We start from the raw sequence: 20,440 nt of genomic DNA, 5'->3' as shown, positions 1-20,440 counted from the left end.
GGTGTTGTGTACTCTATCAGCCCAGCAAATCGTAAGTGTCCTTTGCAAGCCTAAGTAACCTTTTCTCTACAGCTATAGACAAGCTCCAAAATCCGCACCCATAGGTCAATATGGAGATTACGTCGCTGTTGAACAAACGCAGCTTAAACTTGAGAAAATGCTCGCTAGATCTCCAAAAATACTATTAATTTGAGAGAATGCTGCGCCTGCATATGCTGTTCGAAGAATGAACTCTCTCTCGCACCTGCCGTATTGAGTTAGTGTACTACCTAGGTACTTAAATTCACTAACTTCTTCAATTTCCGTTTCCCCAAGCTTAAGATATCCAGCTAGAAAAGTGATAACACCATTGCCTTGGTCTTGTTCGTATTAATCTGCTGGCCTGGTTGGTAGGCTTCTGGAACTAGCTCCTTTATGTTCCATTGCAGATCTAATCTTCTGTGAAATGAGTAGCCAGAACTATGTCATTGGCAATGTCACAATCATAAAGTTATCTCTGAAGGTTTAACTGAAACCCGCCACAGAAGTTGCAAGATCCACGCAGTCGATTATAGTGGCAAACAAGATCGGGGATAGGAGGTATCCTTGCCTCACATCCGATTCAACAGCAAACCATTCCGTCTGTCTCTTTTCAGTCCACACTGCACACAACTAACCTTCGCACAAGGTTTTGATCCTCTTTATAATTTTTCCAAGGATTGTAAATACCAGAGAATTTCCCAAATTGGTCCATGGTGAACTGAATCAAAATCTTTCAGAAAGTATATGAAAACTAAAATGATCTTTACTTTTGAAGGGTAACTTTAAACTTGATGAATTTAATATATTTGGAATAGTCCTAAGCTTTCAGTCGATTCTTCTCATTTGTGTAGTGCTATCATAACTCCCTTTTTAGTGCTTCGGTTACTATAAAGTCAAGAAGCTCTTTACTTACAATTCATTATGAAGAACTTTCTGAAAAAGGGATGTGACAACCTCTGCTATTTCAAGGTAAAAATAAATATTTTGGACCCAAATAAGGCCAAAATGCGATCAAGTGAAAATTAAGAGACAACCAAATGATTTAGGACCATCAAAAACTATAAAAATCACCACAGTTGCTAGATTGTGTTCCCACCCGTTGATACATTCCTTCCTAAGCATATTTCAGCTCTTACAATATAATCAACTAATGCAGACAATTATTTTTTACCTTGCTTGACCAAGCTGGTTCATTTGAGGCTTCGCCAATTTATGAACAGTAATGCTTAGTTCGGCAGGAACATTAAGGGGAGCTAAAAAAATTCTGTGAGTAGGGAGAGAGGTAAAGGTAAAAGAAAGGTATAGGATGCGGCACTAGACCCTTAAGGTCCGAACCGGCGGTGCTGATTTCCATCTCAAGGCCCTACAGCCAGGACGTGCAAGGGGGGATGGGGGCCAGCCATCTTGTACCTTCGCACACCCTTCCTGTTTCCCTTCCCCAGATTTCTCCAGGTGCCCATTAAGAGCTCTAAATGGGTACCAGCTCTAGGGGAAGAGGGCTTCTACACACGTCTCCGGACGTAAAATTTTTCAAATTCCTTCAGATCAAAGTTGGTCTGATTATTTACTAACAACTTAGTAGAGAGTAAACCTCAAAAATAAAAACACGCATTTCGAAGAAAATGTTTAGTGGGGGAAGATGTTAATTGACACTAAGGCAAAAACAGTAATTATTAATTAGGTTCAACTTAAAAATCATTTTTAATTACGAAAACATTATATTTGAAATAAAAAGAGACTGTAACCACTTGAAAACGGCGGCAAATCAAAAAAGAAGTGCACCCTTGGAATCACCATGACCGACAATCTTTGACCGGAGATTTACGATCCCCCGTTTGGAGACCTAGTGAAGTGTCCCAACATTTCTTTTCAAAGCACTAGCAGGCAACTGACGGGTCATACGGAGAAGAATACGGTTCATCAGAAAGCTGGTTTTGACATCTAATTCCCTTTTTGAAGTGGCAAAAAAGATCACCTTACAAAATACCACTTTATCGATACAACATTATCAAGAAGCTGACATTAAGAATTATCATGCGCAGCTTCAAGGGCAACAGTGTCCGCGATTCAATATTGCTGGAGAGCTTCATCATTTTCTGAGGATATACTTTAACACGGTGGCGCATTTGTCTCTAAAACTTTCCTCTCTGCTTTCTCATTTAATGCACTCCTAGCCCATTTTGAAAAGTATAATACCACAACCATCTGACAGCATTAGGGATAAATTAAGCAGGTGGCAACCTCCCTTAAACTTGGTTCACATTTACACTTAGTCAAATACGACGAGCAAAGAACATAGGCGTAGATGCCTCACTGTCTATCCTAGCAAAATTTCGACTCAATTTCCCAGCTGTCGAACAAATAGAGTAGACTTACAAAACCCATAACCATGGAGTGTTAATTTATCAACGGTAAATATTTGATCCCCCCCTCCCGCCTTTTATCAGATTTTTCATCCATATGCACGAATATTGTAGTCTAATATCCAATTTTTACCCCACAAATGCAACCCCTACCCGAAAAAGAATAATTTTCGATATTTGTATAAAAATGAAATAAAAGGCTAGTATGATATAGAATCTATAGATCACACGCTCTGCCGACAGGTTAAAACAAGGATCACTTCCGTTTATGATTACACATTAAACTAACCATTACACTTTTCAGTTTAAATTCAAATTTCAACACTACCTCCATTTTCATATCCTCAAAAGAAGAGCAAAGCATATCCAAGAACTAAAAAGACCGACAAGGACCTAACATATTACATAGGTTTCAGTTCTAAGACCAACTGAAACCATTTATTCCGGAAACCAACATTTCTAGCTTCTGTCTCGCGCAAGAAATAAACGAATCGTAAAAAGAAAGAGTTCAAGAAAGCGAGGCGGATTGTAGTATACCTGACAAAAGTAAATCACCAAGCTGGGAGCAAGGATCATATTTAACAAGGATATAACATTTGCAAACTCAAAGAGCATGGAAAACTTATAAGAGGATAAACTAGCACTACTCTTCACAAAATACCAACAACGTCATCTAGCATTTGAGTTTCTTTACATTATTTTCAAGTTTCGTAAATGCGTCTTGTTCGAAGAAACTGAGATTATGCATTTATTACTACTCAAATTTTGGCAATCACTAATTGCAGTAATTTGCCTTATTATTACACTTCAAAAGACCATAAACGTCAAACACTAGATGGCACTGGCGATTCTTTTGTCGACACTAGCGCCATTTTTCACTCCTGTAGGTTATCCCTACTCTTTGTTGCAAACTGACAATATGGAAAAAGAAATACTTAATTAATTACAGACAAAACCTCAAGTATTAAGAGTGTTCAGTTGATCTTGTATATTACCAAAGTCTTAATATACAAACATCGCTGAAACCCAGCATGCTCCCATACAAAATGAAAAAAAAAATTCAGATGAATAATCAAGTCAAATTTAAACAAAGAGGTTTAAAACAAATATGGGTTTTCTGTAGACCAAGGCGTCATTAGCATCTTACCAAAAACAAAATATATATTAAAAATTTTCTCTTTTGTCAGATTAACAAATAAAAACTGTTGAGATTCTCAGGAACGAATATCAATGTGTATTAAACAATCAATTTACTTTCATTAGTTCTTATCAGTAATCTTTGCTTGTATGGTGATTTTCCTCCTTTTATTGCTGTTGTTGTTGATGCTTTGATAAATGAAAACCCTAATGTTAAAAATACACATCATTTTCAACTCAATCCAAAGGACATTGAAGCCGTTTAGAGGTTTTAGAACGAGGTAAGGGCTCAGATTGCACGACTCTAATTTATAAGCCCTCATTAGCCTTGAAATATTTTGGTTTATTGCTGTGTTGCTGCTGATGTTCCGTCAAATCATTGAAATAGAACAACACTGCTAAAAATACGAATCATTTAAGCATAGCACAGAAGACACTTTCGTCTTTAGAAGGCTTTGAAAGCGTTATCCCAACACCGGTTTGCGGTAAATCCTGTTCGATTAAAGGTTGACTTAATTCGATTCATTTTAGTATTTGCTCGTTTTGAGTCTTGTTTATTCATTGATATTAATTTCTGTTCCTTATAGGTTTGAATTGTTATTTCAATTTATTCCTACTCGTCTTTGGTTTAAATATAGCTCGTTGCTGTTCTTTGATTTTTTTTTTTTTCAAAATTATTTTTTCCTCAAAATTAATGAGGTTGTAGCAGCAGTAGCAGTAGTGGAATCAGTGTTAAGGGTGTAGCAAAGTGTAAAAGTGTAGCAGTCTAGAAGTAGTAGCGTATAAATATTACTTATTCTGTCAATTGATCATCTCCCTTATCATTTTCTGAAAATCCCAAAATAATATACTCAGTCATTTCTGAGTTACGCCCTTTTGACAGCCCGTAAAGACAGAATGTGTTTTGATTTAGTAAAACGCTCCCCTTAACCTTCTCTGAAAGGCTCACATGAGTGCCCTTTACCTTTTTAGAAAGCAAAGGTCAAACATGCATACCTTTCCCAATAACATATACTAATTATAAACAGTGAACGAATTGCCTTGCTTACAGTCCATGTTCTGGGGGCTGTGAGAGGGATAATGTCCCCAAAGGCGTATTTACAGGATTTTTAGACAATGCTGAAGAAAGAAGATGTCTCAAAATTTTTGATTGGATGCTTGTTTTGGAAAATTAAGGTTATGGGAAGGGAGGGGGGCTGGCTGCCCTCAGTTCACTTTTGACTCTTGAAATGAGGACTACAATTTCCAATTTACAATTATATGAGCCCTATCTAAAGTTAATACCAAAAATAATTACTGGACCTTTCAACTACGCTGAAAAAAACAAATATCTCAAAATTTTGATAGGATATATTTGGGGAAATGACAGGCGGAGGGTTGTCCTCTAATAACTTTCGACTATTAGAAAAAGCAATATAACTTGCAATTTTCAATCAAATGAGCCCCTTTTGAAGTTTTTGCGACAACTCCTTCTATGCGAAATGCCCTGGTCTAAGGAAAAAAACAACAACTAATAAAACATTGTCCCCACATCACTCTTTACCTAGACAGCGAAACTGCACTGTCTATGATATTTGGACTATTTTTTTAACAAATGGCTATGTCAAAATTTATATCAGATGCTTTCCAAAAAAATACCACATGAATGGGGTAGCTGCTCTTGATCAACTTGACTCTTAAAAATGACACTAGAACTCCAGATTACCAATCCTATGAGCCCCCTTCTGAGGCTTATGCGACCACCTTTTCAACAAGAGCTAAGAGCTCATCTCGTGACGAGTTCGGAAGAGCCAAGAGCTCATATGGCATGAGCTCTAGCAAAATTCTAAGAATCAATAGATTCATTTAAAAGTAAAATCAGAGGTTTAATACTGGCTGGGATTTGAAATAAGAGCTCTGAGACACGAGGTCCTTCTAAATCTCAAAATTCATTAAGATCCGATCACCAGCTCGTAAGTTAGAAATACGTAATTTATTCTTATTTTTCCTTTCCCTTCAACCCCCTACACGGTTGAATCGGGGAAAACAACTTTATCACATCAATTTGTGCAGGCCCCTGAAATGCCTACCCATTTTCATCGTCCTGGCACGTTCAGAAGCACCGAACTCGCCGAAGCACTGGACACCCCCTAACTCCCCCAAAGAGAGCAGATCCAGTCCGGTTACTCCAATCACGTATCTACGAAATTTGATTATTCTACCCACCAAGTTTCATCTCGATCTCTCCACTCTAAGCGTTTTCCAAGATTTCCGGTTTCCCCATCCTCCCCCCCCCAATGTCACCAAATCTGGTCGGGATTTAAAATAAGAGCTCTGAAACATGAGTTACTTCTAAATATCAAATTTCATTAACATCCGGGCACCTATTTTAAGTTAAATATACCTCAACTTTTCTAATTTTTCCGAATTTTCATCGTCCTAGCACGTCCAGAAGAACCGAACTCGCCAAAACACTGAAAATCCCCCCCCCCAACTCCCCCAAAGAAAGCAGATCCGCTCCAATTATATCAATCATGTATTTAAAACTTGTGCTTATTCTTCCCATCAAGTTTCATCCCGATCTCTCCACTCTAAGCGTTTTCGAAGATTTTCAGTTTCCAAGATTTCTGTTTCCCCCCTCCAGCCCCCTATCTCCCTGGATCCGATTCAAATTGAAAATGGAGCATCTGAGACATAAGATCTTTCTATATATCAAGTTTCATTAAGATCCGAAGACACATTCGTAAGATGAAGATACCTCAATTTTCACGTTTTCCAAGATTTCCAGTTTCCCCCTCCAACTTCCCCAATGTCACCAGATCTGGTCCGAATTTAAAATAAGAGCTCTAAAGTACAAGATCCTTCTATTAGCTGTTCGTAAGTTACAAATACCACATTTTTTTTAATGTTTCCGAATTACCCCCGCCCCCAACTACCCCAAAGAGAGCGGATCCAGTCCGGTTATGTCAGTCACGTATCTTGGACTTGTGCTTATCCTTCCCACCAAGTTTCATCCCTATCTCTCCACTCTAAGCGGTTTCCAAGATTTCCGGTCCCCCGGATCCGGTCGAGAATTAAATTAAGAGATCTGAGTTAAGAGGTCCTTCTAAATATGATATTTCATTAAGATCCAATCACTCCTTCGTAAGTTAAAATACCTCATTTTTTCTAATTTTTCAGAATTAACCCTCCCCCAACTCCCGCAAAGAGAGCGGATCCGTTCCGTTTATGTCAATTACGTATCTAGGAATTGTGCTTATTTTTCCCACCAAGTTTCATCCCAATCCCTCCACTCTAAGCGTTTTCCAAGATTTTAGGTTTCCCCCTCCAACTCCCATAATGTCACCAGATCCGGTCAGGATTTAAAATAAGAGCTTTGAGACACGATATCCTTCTAAATATCAAATTTCATTAATAGCATCACCGGTTCGTAAGTTAAAAATCCCTAATTTTTTTCTAATTTTTCCAAATTAACCGTCCCCCACTCCCCCCCCCCCCAGATGGTCGAATCGGGAAAACAACTATTTCTAATTTAATCTGGTCTGGTCCCCGATACACCTGCCAAATATCATCCAGAATATCAATTATGTGGCCCAGAAATATCAATTACATGGCCCAGGGCATAACTTGCAGCCCTTGCCCAGAAGATTCAAAAATTTAGATTGGAAATTTTTGGGGGGAAATGATGGACGTGGTGGGCAGGGGGATACTTGCCCTCCAAACACTTTCGAAAATTAAAAAGGTCACTAGTCCTTTGAGTTTTTAATCGAATAAGCCCTTTTCGGAGTTTCTACGACAACTCCTTCTATACTAAGTGCCCTAGTCTAAAAATAATAAATAAATAATACACTGTGCCCACATCGCTCTTTACTTAGGCAGCGCTGCCTATGATAGGAAAAATCTGATTATTTATGTATTGCTGATTGATTGTCCCATGAACACCTTACTAATAGTTGTAAAACTCTGTCATTGAGCTGCATCTTTATTTATGCTCGTCACGCACCTACCTGGATGAAAAAGAGTTTCTATCCCCCAAAATTTATCAGAGACAACAAAAATTAAACTAATAACTTAACAGAAATGTAGTAGCGGTGAGAGTAGTAGCAGTAGCAGCAGTCACACAATTATGTCACATTACTCAGACTTGTAATCAACCGTCTCAAATATCTTTAATTACCAGTTTTAGCAAGAATCAAATACTATTTGGGAAATATACCCTTTAAAACAAAATTATCTATTCCAATATTAGCCTCAGATTCATAAACAACAATTCCAGCAGTCCTTCATTATTAACTTTGGTAGAAACCAAAGAGGATTTATGAAATATGTGCTATCGTGCTTTGATATACAACATGCAATCTTTTTTCAGATACATTGCAATCATTGCAACTTTTAATTAATAAACCGTCATATTTAGGACCACTCGTTAAAAAATCCTAAACTGGTCCTCAATCGAAAGTTGTATGACAAGTCTATACGTACAAAGTTGGGATGAAAGGGGATTTAGTGGGGAAACTGGCCAAGGCCCAAAATTTTGGTTTTCCTGTCATACAGATTGAAGCTAATTTTGAAACTCAGATCTAAGTAAAGACTGCCACGACCACCATTTTCTGAGATACAAAATCGACTTGTTTTGATTTTGAACACCTGAATCTCAACATTAGCCTCAGATTAGTAGTCTGTATGCTCATAAATTCCTATGAATCCATTCTGGAAGATATCAAGAACCACTTGTTTGTGGGAGAACGGGTTAATAATAAGACAATGGGGCGGAAAGGAGCTTCAGGACTCATGGCATTTCTTTGGCCTCTTCAATCAAATATTTTGGAAACACATATATGAATTCGTTTTCACAATGTGTAGTATGCCATTCGCTATATTAAAAATTTCCTTTGGAGGGAGGGGTGCCTATGAACCGTTCAGATTGAAATACCATTTAAAATACCAATCCCACGTAATGTCTATCTTAAAACTAATCCAATGGTCTGTAGGATTGCGGGGCACTTGGGCCGTTAAAGGATTGGCAGACACCCAACAACTAGATCTGGTCCTGAAAAAGGTCATTAGGGAGTTTATTTTGCGATTAAATGACTCCCCCCCCAACTTTCTAAGAACATCAGATATATATGACGTGGCGGGAGATAAAAAAAAGCGGAAAGGAGTCGCGCTGTACTTTACTAAGTCAAAGCTATTGCATCAACTATGATCGCTCTTGACTTGGTCTAATTTAGTACTGAATCCTCCAATTTTTACCTAAAAAGTATTTATTTTATTCTGAAAAAGTTCGACATCAACATCAGTATCAATAGCGACAAAAATAAGATAGGTTAAAATCTAGTGTCATCTACTTACAAAATATTTTTGTGCCAAAAAATTCTTGTTCTGCCTTTCATAAGAGGCAATAAAAGTGTAATTGAACGAATTTCTAGTTCAAGTAATCACCGAGGGATGGTAGAGGATCTGTTTAGTTGGCTAGATACTCATTTAGCTTAGGAAAGTTCATCCCCCCAAACATTTCATATTTGGGAAAACCATTTAATTCCAACTTTACTGTGGAGGGCTAAACATTTATAGTAATCAATAGCTTAAAAACTTTAATCTTGAACTTTCAGCTCGATCGAACTCCCTTCTTCCCTCTTTTTTATTTAACATAACCAGAATTTTAAGCTGTTTTTCCTTTGTTCAGTCCGTCATATCACACTTTCTTCTTAGGGTTATGATATTTGATTCAGTCAAGACCTGCAGGAGTGTAAGGCCGAGGAGTGTAAAAAGCTTATTGGCAACAAATCTATCCAGAATCATCTCCCTGAGTGGGCCATTCTACAAGAGCCATCTATCAACTCCTTCAAGCAAACAATGACCAGATGCATCAAACCTCAAGTACATTCACTATACTTACAAATCATGGGATAATGAAAATACAAACATTTTAGCATTAATACCTCTTATCTTATCGCATTAATTACCGGACATAACATTTATAAGTCAGTCTTATACCTGGTGGTAAAGAATTACCTTCACTGAAAATTCTAAACACTAAGATAAACAATGGGAAATTCAAAAAGTAGCTCATACTCAACTGGATCGAATATGGAAAATTATAAACAAGAACTAGAAGAGTTCAAGCAAAAGTCCGAGGAAGATGAACTTAAGAGAAAAATAGAACAACAAACGATACTTAACAATGCAAAAAAGAAAATAGAAGAGGAAAAGTCGAAAGAGGATTTGCGGAAGAAAATCGAGCAGCTTGAAGTGAGTTTTTTTTATCTTTGTAACGGGGTAGGAACTGAGGCAGATTCAGACAAGTCACAAACAAACATAAGCAAGCATTAACGACTACCGCCCCTTAGTTGCTGGTATATTATTTTTCTAGAATTCCATGGTTACAATGTAGGATGAAAATATGTGTATCATTCAATAGCTGCGATTCAGCTTTACACATTTACCAAATTACATATTTGGAAAATCACATTTCCTAATATATCTATACCAAAATATTTTTTCCTCATGCCTGGAAATCCAGACCTGAATCCCGGTCTTAATGTTTCTAAATCAAATCTCCTAGTACTTTAAAGAACTTTAACGACATATGCCAATACTAACGATGTCACCTCAATCAACATAACATTTCGCGACCTGATTCATGATTTTTGTGGTTTTTTCACACTCTTCGAGTCGCTCGATTACTTGGTATCCTTTGCCACTTCTTTGATTTCTCAGCATTCTTTTAGACACATACTTTCCATCTGAACAACATCAGGACCTCATTAAATACCAAGAGACTTGGGTGCAAACAAGAACATTTTTTGGAATGAAATACTTTCATTCTTTATTCTAATTCAATCATACATAGGCTATTGTGCAAATTATTTTACTCCTGAAAACTAAATTATTTCAATTATTTTTGTATACTTATAAAAATGAAAAATCAAAAGAAAATACAGTTAAATAAAATCTTGAACAGCTGAGATTTCCAGGAATCCATATCATTATATATTAAACATTAATTTTATTTTCATTAGTTCTTTCTATTCGTTTTGACTATTATGTTGAATAATTTTTCATTGACGTTTCGAAAAATTAAAGCACACTTTTCAAAACACATATAGTTTTCTATAAAAACACAAATGATATAATAAGCTTAAGAGCTTTTACTGTTAGGGGAGGGAAGAAGGCAGAAGCCCAATTCCTGTTTGTAGCAATTTTGTTTGTTTTAAGCTTGGCTTCAGCATCCAATTTGATTGTAATCATTTAGGGACTTATTTATTAGTCTATATCACCATATGCTATCTTTGTATTGGATATGATTATTTATTTTAATTTATGCCCATTTTGGGTCTCATTTATTCTATTATAGTGATCCCCATGTTTTGCCTTTTCGGGGTTCGAAGAAGAACCCACTTCAGCGGTGGAAGAGGGTCCAAAAATTCTTGTCATCAGGATATCCGCTAGAAGAGGCTGCTAAGGTCTTAACCAGACTAGATTGGAAGTAATATCTAATGTCCTAGTTCTACTTTTTTGTATGTCCAGGACCAATTTGACCTGTGCATAAGGTAACTTAATTCTGGTCGACAGAGTATCTACCAAAAGTAGTTGTTGGATCTCACCTAAATTAAGTCAGAAATAACAATTAACCTCCTGTTTGTGACTTTTCAGATTCCAATATAGATTCGAACTCTGTAGGGAAGGACAAAAAGGGGGATTGTGTCAAATTATTATCATACGCACATCTTTCAAAAGGGAAAGTCACCTTGGTGTCCATACCTGATCGGACCTCTGTGGTGAAAGGACTACATTCCTGTCAGTTACATCCTTACAAAGGACATATCGATCTAAATTTAATATAGTGGGGAAAGCAACTAGGACTTTGAATGCATATTTAGACAGTTTGAGTCCAGTCCAAAAGTCACAACGGCTTGCACTGTTCCACAATCGTCGCCTATTGGTGCCACATGATCCACCACATCACTGGGCTTTTGGCATAGGAAGTCCAACATACAAGTTTATATCTTGGCTCACTAGAAGACTCACAGGCTCGAGCTAATAATTCCATAGAGGTCACAACCCCATCCCTTGATTTACACTCAAAACCCTATGATCCTCTAAAATACTGTAAATTATACTAATTTTTGAAAAAAAAGACTAATAAGTAATTTCTTTTTCAGGGAAATGAGAAGAGCTAGAAACCACATAGCAAACATGGAAAGCAGTTACATTCATTGTGCAATTTTTGTTACCCCTTTTGTAGAAAAATTTACTTTGTTTCACAAAAAAATATAGCACCTACCGATTCTGATTTTTGAGCAAATATTATCTTGTGTTAGCCAAATACTCCTCACCCATCCAAATTCTTTGCTTAGAGTTTGTCCAATCGATCAAATAAGTACACATTCGGGAATTGCATGACCCGCAGCCCCATGGACAAGGGGTGTAAACAATAAAAGATGTCATATCTACACGTAAATTCCATAATGAATGAAGGGAGCCTTGTTTGATCTTGTGTGTGCAATTCGGTCAAAAGTTTCAGGTATTATTCTCTGGGCATTTTGTTTTGGAACAGGAAGGGTTTTAGGGGGCTCGGAAATGGGCCGTTGGGCTAGACTCATTGTGTTAGGCAGACTCGTCGTAGACAAAAAAAGTTGGTACTCGGGAAACAAGATCTGACAAAGGGCCAAAAGGTTTTTTTCCCTCTGGCCACTTTGTGTGGAGGGGGTGGTAATAGAAACTTTGGACAGGGTTCATTTAATTTGAAATTGGAAGTTCTAGTGACATTTTAAGGGCCAAAAGTGATTGGAAGGCAATCAGCCCCCCTTCCCATAGAATTTCTGTTACCCCACCCAGAATGAGATCTGAACTTTGAAATCATGATTTCGTTCCAAAAATTTGAAAGGTCGAATAAGCATGCTTCCAGGGTTCACATTACCCACACAACCACAGGAACAATGGCCCTAAATTATAGAAATTACTCATAGTTAACACAGTTTTAGTAGAAAACACTATCATGTTTGTTCTTCATTGTCTGGTGGGCTAGGCCATGATTCCCATAGTCTTTAGGGGTATTCTCAAGGAACGATACAATTATCTGGGTGAATTAAGACACTGTATGCACCCGAATTTTCACATTATCTGTGATATCTTAGGGATGGCTAAGGAGATCGAGTTGAAACTTTCAGGGAGTTTTGGAAGGGGAGAAGAGGACCTCCAATTTTGACTTAGGGGAAGGGGCAGAGATGACTTCCCACCAAAGGTATGTGCATATAAAGCATGCTTAGTTCCATAAGCCTGGATTTGCAAGAAATATTTAATTCTTAGACCAGATGCTCTTTCACTTAGGGACAATAATCCAGACAATATTTTTAATTTGGACTTAGGAGTGTGCTTATACACACCCAAGGCTATTTGAAAAGCAGAATTTTGTAAAGAACAAACGATTTTAAATGAGGATAGGGGAGGAGCAGAGAAAAACTGGATCCCATATTCAACATTTGAACGAATGTAAAACTTTGTAGAAATCCAATAGAAGTTTAGGATGACACCCCCAATTACTTCCAGCAAGTCTCTTTAGAATACAGAATCTCTGAATAATCAAAGATTTCAAAGAATTAATATGTTCATGCCACTGCATTTTAGAATCTATCCATAAACCAAGTAACTTCACTAAATTGCAGTATGGATCCCCCTTGAGAAAACTAATAGTGGATTAGGAGGATCTGAAGTACCATTAGTAAATATAATGGCTTTAGTTTTACTGATTGAGATTGGGAAGCCAAAAGCTAAAGAGAATTTCTGGACTAATCTTTTATCCTATTGAATAAGACTTTGAAGAAGGCTAATATCTCTTCCAGACTTCCAAATAATAAAATTATCTGCATAAAAGTCAAATGATGCATGAGATACTTGAAATTAAGAGACATACAAGTTGAACGGAAGAGGACTCAATATTGCACCTTGAGGAAGACCTCTCGCAATGGGACTTAACTCACCTCTAGACTGATTTACTTGAACATAAAAACATCTATCAGTTAGAAAGGACTTCAAAAATTTTTTGAAAGAGTAAGGGAAGTCCAGATTAACTAAGAGTTCCAATAATTCTTGTTCCAGTAAAACCACTCAATTCTTGATAGGACAAGCCTTTCCAGAACTTTACAGAAGGCAGGTAAAACCAATATGGGACCGTAAGCCTTGGGATCACTAGATGAGTAAGAGGGTTTTAAAGCTGAAAAATACCTGAGCAATCTTCCAAGCATCTGAGACCTTTTGATTTGACCATATAAGATTATGAAGACTTAAGAGGGCAGTATGAACCATCTTTGGGGACTCAAGAATCCAATTCCTATAAATACCATCATGGCCTGGGGGAGACTTGATATTAAGAGACTTAAGTGCTACAGCGAATTCGTCTTGGGAAAAAGGTTTAATCAGGGCGCCTTTACATGAACAAGTAAGAGGCAGAGTGTAAAAAGGAGGTTGGGTGGAATGAAAATCTGAGCAGTCATTCTTATAGATATTAGTAAACATACCTGCCATCTTTTTATCTGAGACAATTGGATAGCCATCCTGAATGATATCATATCTACAGTCATCATTAGACTGTTTCCCACTATTTAATTGGTTAATGAAATGGTGAACTTTTGAAATTGGAGTTCTAAAGCTAATACTTGAGCTGAAGTTCAACCATATACCCTGTTTAGCTCTCCTACAAACTAGTTTCACCTTAGCACATGATTGCTTACAAGAGATTGCTTTTGACTGAGATGGGTGCTTTTGAAACATTTTCCGAGTCTTTCTTTTTGCCTGAACTGCAACCCTACACTTGTCATTCCACCAGTTCTTGGGCCTTTTGGAGCCATTGTAAAAATGCAACTTAGTTTTTGGTATTGCCGATTTAGCAGACTGCAATAGGATTGATTTCAAGTTAGACTCAATGGCATTAATATCAGAAATGGGAAAAATCAAAGGAAAGTCTACTTCCTTAGTAACTCACGAAAAAGGGACCAATTGCCTTTGGAGTTACTAAATGTAGGCATGTGAAGTTTAGGAGAATAGTATACATCTTGAATTTTTACACTAAAGTTTGACTTTTGACCCGCTCTTAAGTTTAAAGTTTGAACCACTTTTTATGCTAAGTTTGACTATTTCTCTTATCTATATTTTTTAAAACAGTAAAAAACTTTAGCGTAAAGAGCTGGTCGTTGAGGAGGGAACAGCCCCTTTCATATACGGAGTAATTTCTGTTCGCTTTAAGTTTTAATATTGCTCCTTACTTTCGGTAAAAAAAACTGTTTTTTTATTTAATTTCTGAACGTTTTTGAATTAATGCATGTTTTGATTTTGGCTCTCCGCACATGAATAATTATAACGAAAATTGGATATTAATTTATTTTTATAGCTAAATGGCTTTCTCATAGTTTTGATTGTTGAGAAAAAAGGAGCGGGGGAGTAGGCCTAGTTACCCTCCAATTTTTTGGTTATTTAAAAAGGCAACTAGAACTTTTAGTTTTTTTACGAACGTTTTTATTAGTAAAAATATATGTAACTTACGAATTAACTTACGTAACGGAATTCTATATTCGTATGTTTATTACACACATGAAGGGGTTCACCCCCTCGTCAATACCTCGCTCTTTCCACTAAAGCTTAAATTTTGTCCCAATTCCTTAAGAATGACCCCTGAATCACAAAAGCCATAGAATAAATAGTTGAAATTAATAAAATTACTTTAGCGTAAAGAACGAGGTATTGGGAGGAGGTGAACCCCTCACATGTGTAATAATTTGTGTTTGTTTTAAGTTTCAATGCTGCTCCTTACTTTCAGTTGAAAAAACTTTTTCAGATTTGTTTTTTCATTGTTCTTTTAAAAAATGCTAAAAAAAAATCCCGCGCCTCCTTCATGGAAATTTTTTTCCTCCATGGAAAGTTCCCCCTGCATAACCCCCTCTCCCTCCAACCAAAAAAATCCCCCTGAAAGAGTCTGCACACTTCTCAATAACCATTACTATATGTAAATACTGGTCAAAGTTTGTAACTTACATCCCCTCCCGAGGGGACTTTGGGGGAGTAAGTTGCCCCAAAGACATAGTTATTAGGTTTCTCGACTATGCTGAACAAAATGGCTATCTCAGAATTTTGATCCAGTGAATTTGGGAAAAAAATTAGCGTGAGAGGGGGCCTAGGTGCTCTCCAATTTTTTTTGGTTACTTAAAATGGGCACTAGAACTTTTAATTTCCTTAGAATGAGCCCTCTCACGACATTCTAGGACCACTGGGTCGATATGATCACCTCTGGAAAAAAAAACAACAAAAAACAAATAAACATGCATCTGTGATCTGTCTTGTGGCAAAAAATGCAAAATTTCACATTTTTGCAGATAAGAGCTTGAAACTCCTGCTGTAGGGCTGTCTGATACGCTTAATCTGACGATGTGATTTTCGTTAAGATTCTTTGACTTTTAAGGGGTATTTCCTCCTATTTTCTAAAATAAGACAATTTTTCTCAGGCTCGTAACTTTTGATTGGTAAGTCTAAACTTAAACTTATATATTTAAAATCAGAATTAAAATGCAATTCTTTTGATGTAACTATTGTTATCAAAATTCCGTTTTTTAGTGTTTTGGTTACTATTGAGCCGGGTCGCTCCTTACTACAGTTTGTTACCACGAACTGTTTGAAAGAGTTAGAGAATCAAGTATCATCCATATGGGAGATAGGAGTTTATAAATACAACATGCACAACCAAAAACAATCGTTGGAGTAAATGAGTACTGGTGAGGGTAGATAAATGTCCTGTTTAAAGATACAGGCTAGTCCACTGGAAGGGACTGAGTCCAGCAAGTAACTTTTGCTGGACTCAGGAACTCAGTATGATGCTGACTTTGATGCAAAAAAATTCAAACTTGAAGCAGTGAGAAGATGCTCCTGGAGACATAACAAATTGTAGGAGCCATACAACTCATCAATAATAAAGTCCTTATCATTGGTGCCATTTATATTAAACAAAATAACTGAGACTGATGGACTCATGGTTGAAAGGTGGAATTGCAATTTTATCCAGTTCTTAATAACAGGGGATGAAAAGCTATAGGAAGGGTGTTTCTGGATGCAGTTTATGCAGTTGGGATCAGCAATGCATAGCACATCTTTTGTTGATATGTGCAGCCCTCCACAATGAGCACATTTTGGGAGAATGCTGGGACAGGAGTTCTGCAGATGGTCTAGTGATCAGTATTTAAAACAGCATTTGGGTAGGTCCTTAAACTCGTAAACAGGAAAAAATTCATAGCCCACCCTGAGGCCATGCTTGAAAAATGTAGAATGAGCAAAATAATCCAAAAATTCGAGTTTCACTGACTTAAATAGGCCCAATCTTTTAGAATCTTTGATACTTTGCTGGCTTCCAAGTACTGTAATATCACCATTGAGAGGAATATTATATGATATACCAAAACACCAATTCAAAATCACTTTTGTTGTAGTACTGGAGATTACATTCTAGATTGACAAGCAGAAGTCCTCCATAGCAGACTTGTCTGTATTGATATACCACTTGTAATTGATGGGCTTTATGCTACGTACTAGTTCATGTCCAGTAATCTGGTCTATAGCAGACTTTCACTTAAAAGGGTCAGATATGGCATCTGGCTCCTTTTATATTTATATATAATATATGAACGTCTTCTTTTCTTGTTTTTCTAAGAAATTCATAAATTCCTTTCCTATATATTAACAGAGTATATACCCCACCCCCTAATGTGTAAATATACACCCAGAATTGCATTCTGAATCTAAAAATAACCTTCATTTGTATCACAAATGAACTTTATCCCACACCCATGATGTGCTAATACATGTCCTGATTTAGATATATTTAGGGGAGGGGGTAAAGTTTGTTTGTGATCTAAATGAAGGCTATATTGAGATTCAGAATACAATTCTGGGTATATATTTGCACATTATAAGGGGAGCAGGGGCATATACTCTGTTCATATATAGATTCTAAGAAATTTACGAATTTCTTAGAAAAACTGGAAAAACAAGAAAAGAAGTGAAGATAAAGGTTCTCCTGCTCCAAAACATCTTAAACAGGATTGCTGTGCATGTTATGAAGTAAACATTGTTTTCTTAACATGTCTCCTTATGTGGTGGACTGCTCATATATCTATACTGAAATTTATCTACTGAAATTGCAATGGGATTATACAGATTTTTGGGTTGCCAGTTCTAAGTCAAAATCAGCTTTTGGGTATTTTTCCACAAAAATTATTAAAAATATTGATGTAATCAGGCACTAGGTTTGAAGTAAATGCATAAGCAATTTTTTCAATGAAAAACAAAGCTTTGTCTATTGCTAGCAATTAAAAAGTAAACTGAATGACAAGTCAAATTCAGACAGTTTAAGACATTCACACTATTGTTAGTCAATCCCTAAGTTCAGTATCACAAAATTCAGCACTATTCTTAATTGACAGCATTCAAAAATGCACAGTTAAATTGAAATGGTTACGAATAGGCTATTTGAGTGGCATATCAAACAAGGTTTGAATTGTTATGAATAAGTATTTTTGGAATATATTACTTTTGAACAACTTTTTTATAAACTAGAGATATGTTTTTAACCACTTTTCAATACCTTTGCTAGCGTTGATACATTTTTTGAGTGATTACAAAAATGAAATACCCCAAAAAGCAATTATTGAATTTGAAAGAGCAGAAAAAAGGCATCCAATGATGTTTTAACTTTCATCCTAGCTAAATTTTCAGCTATAACCAACTATAAATTTATCAGAAAGCATTGATGTGTTGTCTTTTTCTTTTCTTTTTTGTGTTTTAATAATAAGGCACTAAAAGACAAGTGATTTAATTCTTTATATAAACTGATTTTTGTATCTAAGTTAATTAGATTTAACTATAAAAATAGTTTAAAACTATGGACAAGGTAATAAGTAACTTATGGGAGCAAATTAAGGGTTCAAAACGGAATCTGCCCTAGAAGTGATTCTTGAATTTGGAAAGAGTATCTTCTTCTCTTTCAGAAGATACAGGCTTTTCAGTCAAGACTATTCAGCCCTTTTCCTTTTGACTCACTCAGTGAGATGGACAGAGCTACTGAGTTGGTTTGTCCTTATTTATCTTGAATCTGCTCAGATTTCTTGCAGTAAATCTTTTGATAATAGGAGTCGAATTATAAGAGAATATACATTGAGTTTTGTGCTCAGTGTGAAGGTATGGTCAGTGAGATTCTTGGCTGATAGTTAGTTTCTGTAGTGTTTGAAGCATTCTAACATTTTACAAGGCAAGGTATACTGTGCAGAGGTCAGCATGTTACATTCAAATAGGCAATGGCCAATTGTTCCATTTTTTAGATTACAAGACCTGCAAAGGGGGGAAGAGGGAACTTCACCATTTGAATTAGGGAACTGATATAAGAATGCCTGAAAATTTAGCCCATTTGAGCCAGACCAAATTTTATGATAAATCTTAGAAAGGTGCTTATTGGGGAGAGGTGATAGGGTTGGATTATTCTTGTTTAATAGTACTTCTGGTGGTCTCCAGTGGTAAATACCTCTAATGGGGATTGGTCTCCCACTTGGCTGGTCAATATTTAAAGCATTTTTTGCAATTTCATCTGCCTTATGGTTACCAATTATACCTGAGTGACTAGGATTATACTGGAGATAAGTTCTTGTGCCTCTTGAAACAAGATTATCAAGAATCCTAGGACAATAAAATGTGTCAATATCTATCTTATACTGAGAAGCTGAAGAAAACAGCTCTAGGCTTGATAAAGAGTTAGAATAAATTATAATATTTTTAAAATTAACAATCATAAATTCATTAACCACAAGGAACTCTAATGCCATGATTATAGCATTTAACTCAGCAGACATTACAGACATATAACATGTAATCTCTCACCCAAAGCAATATTATGGATTGGAATAAACACTCCACTTGCTACTTTCTTGTTCATTTTGGACCCATCAACAGAAATTTGGAAAAGGTTTTTATGTGTAATTGTATTAAGCTTGGCAAATCGTTTTGGTAAAATTGTAGTTTAGTGACTTCTTGCTATCTCAGAGAGAAGTTAGGTTAGGAAAATGACACTTTTGGGGATAGGACTACAGGCTAAAGTATGTCCCAGGAAGGTAATTTGAAGTACCTATCTCTACTCCCTCTCCCTCTAGAGGGTCCTGACCTTTAAAAATATGTATGTTAAGTGAAACCTTGCAAAATAGATCTTCTGCTTGAATGAAGTACAACAAAATCGTTTTCAGCTCCACAACTTTGATCAATCCCAATTCACACAGTTTTAAAGATATGCAAATACATTTCCTAAATTTTGAAAAAAAACATTGATATGGCTCAAAATTCTACTCAAATACCAGGAATTGCATTTTCAGAACTAAAGACAGAGAAAAAGCAACTGGTAAATGAAAAATAAAGGTAAAATGTTGTTTTGTCAAAATTTCAATAGGTATAGACCTGTCATGTATGCAATTTTCAGGGCCCTCTATAGGGAGAAGGAGGGGAGGTGGGTACTTTAAAATACCTTCTGGGATATACTTTAGCCTGTAGACCCATCCCTGAAAGTTTCATTTTCCTAACCTAACCTTTCTCCAAGATAGCAAGAAGTCACTTAACTAGAATTTTACCATTTTTTCTGTATAAAAGCAATGGGGGTTAGTTCTTTAGTCCACTTTGAGAAATCAGTGTTTATTTTGGGGATTGAACAACTCTACTGAGGGGGGGGGGGATGTGATTGCAATAGATTTTACTGGCACTGGAATTTATTCTGGGTATTGGTGCATTCATTTGCAATGCCTCTAAACACAGATGGATTTCTTAACCAGTTATGCAGGGTATGAGAGTTATTGGCTTCAATTTTGTTAAGATAATTAATTAGAAGAAATATTCTTCTTTCATTCATCAGTGGTAGTCTACTC

The 20,440-nt window shown here is 36.4% G+C and overlaps 1 protein-coding gene and 1 long non-coding RNA gene across 3 annotated transcripts in view; one reads left to right on the top strand and one right to left on the bottom strand.

Moving 5' to 3' along the window:
• Positions 1 to 20,440, bottom strand: part of LOC136039935 (cAMP-dependent protein kinase type I regulatory subunit-like) — a 95,108-nt gene that overhangs the window by 73,316 nt on the left and 1,352 nt on the right. The window contains exon 1 of one of the 2 annotated variants that reach the window (XM_065723935.1): positions 2,713 to 2,833. The exons of the other annotated variant lie outside the window; for it this stretch is intronic. Within the exon in view, the coding sequence (XP_065580007.1) occupies positions 2,713 to 2,748 (36 nt within the window). The 5' untranslated portion in view covers positions 2,749 to 2,833. Of the gene's footprint in view, positions 1 to 2,712; positions 2,834 to 20,440 lie in introns of those variants that run through there. 2 annotated transcript variants of the gene reach the window in all.
• LOC136039937 (uncharacterized) lies at positions 9,488 to 11,796 on the top strand. Its single transcript, XR_010620595.1, has 2 exons — positions 9,488 to 9,752; positions 11,666 to 11,796. It is a non-coding gene; the product is annotated as an uncharacterized LOC136039937 (long non-coding RNA).

This window comes from Artemia franciscana, chromosome 20 (assembly GCF_032884065.1).
Source record: "Artemia franciscana chromosome 20, ASM3288406v1, whole genome shotgun sequence".
Lineage (NCBI taxonomy): Eukaryota > Metazoa > Arthropoda > Branchiopoda > Anostraca > Artemiidae > Artemia > Artemia franciscana.
The sequence above is the reverse complement of the archived record's forward strand: the minus strand, read 5'-3'. Positions and strand labels throughout refer to the sequence as shown.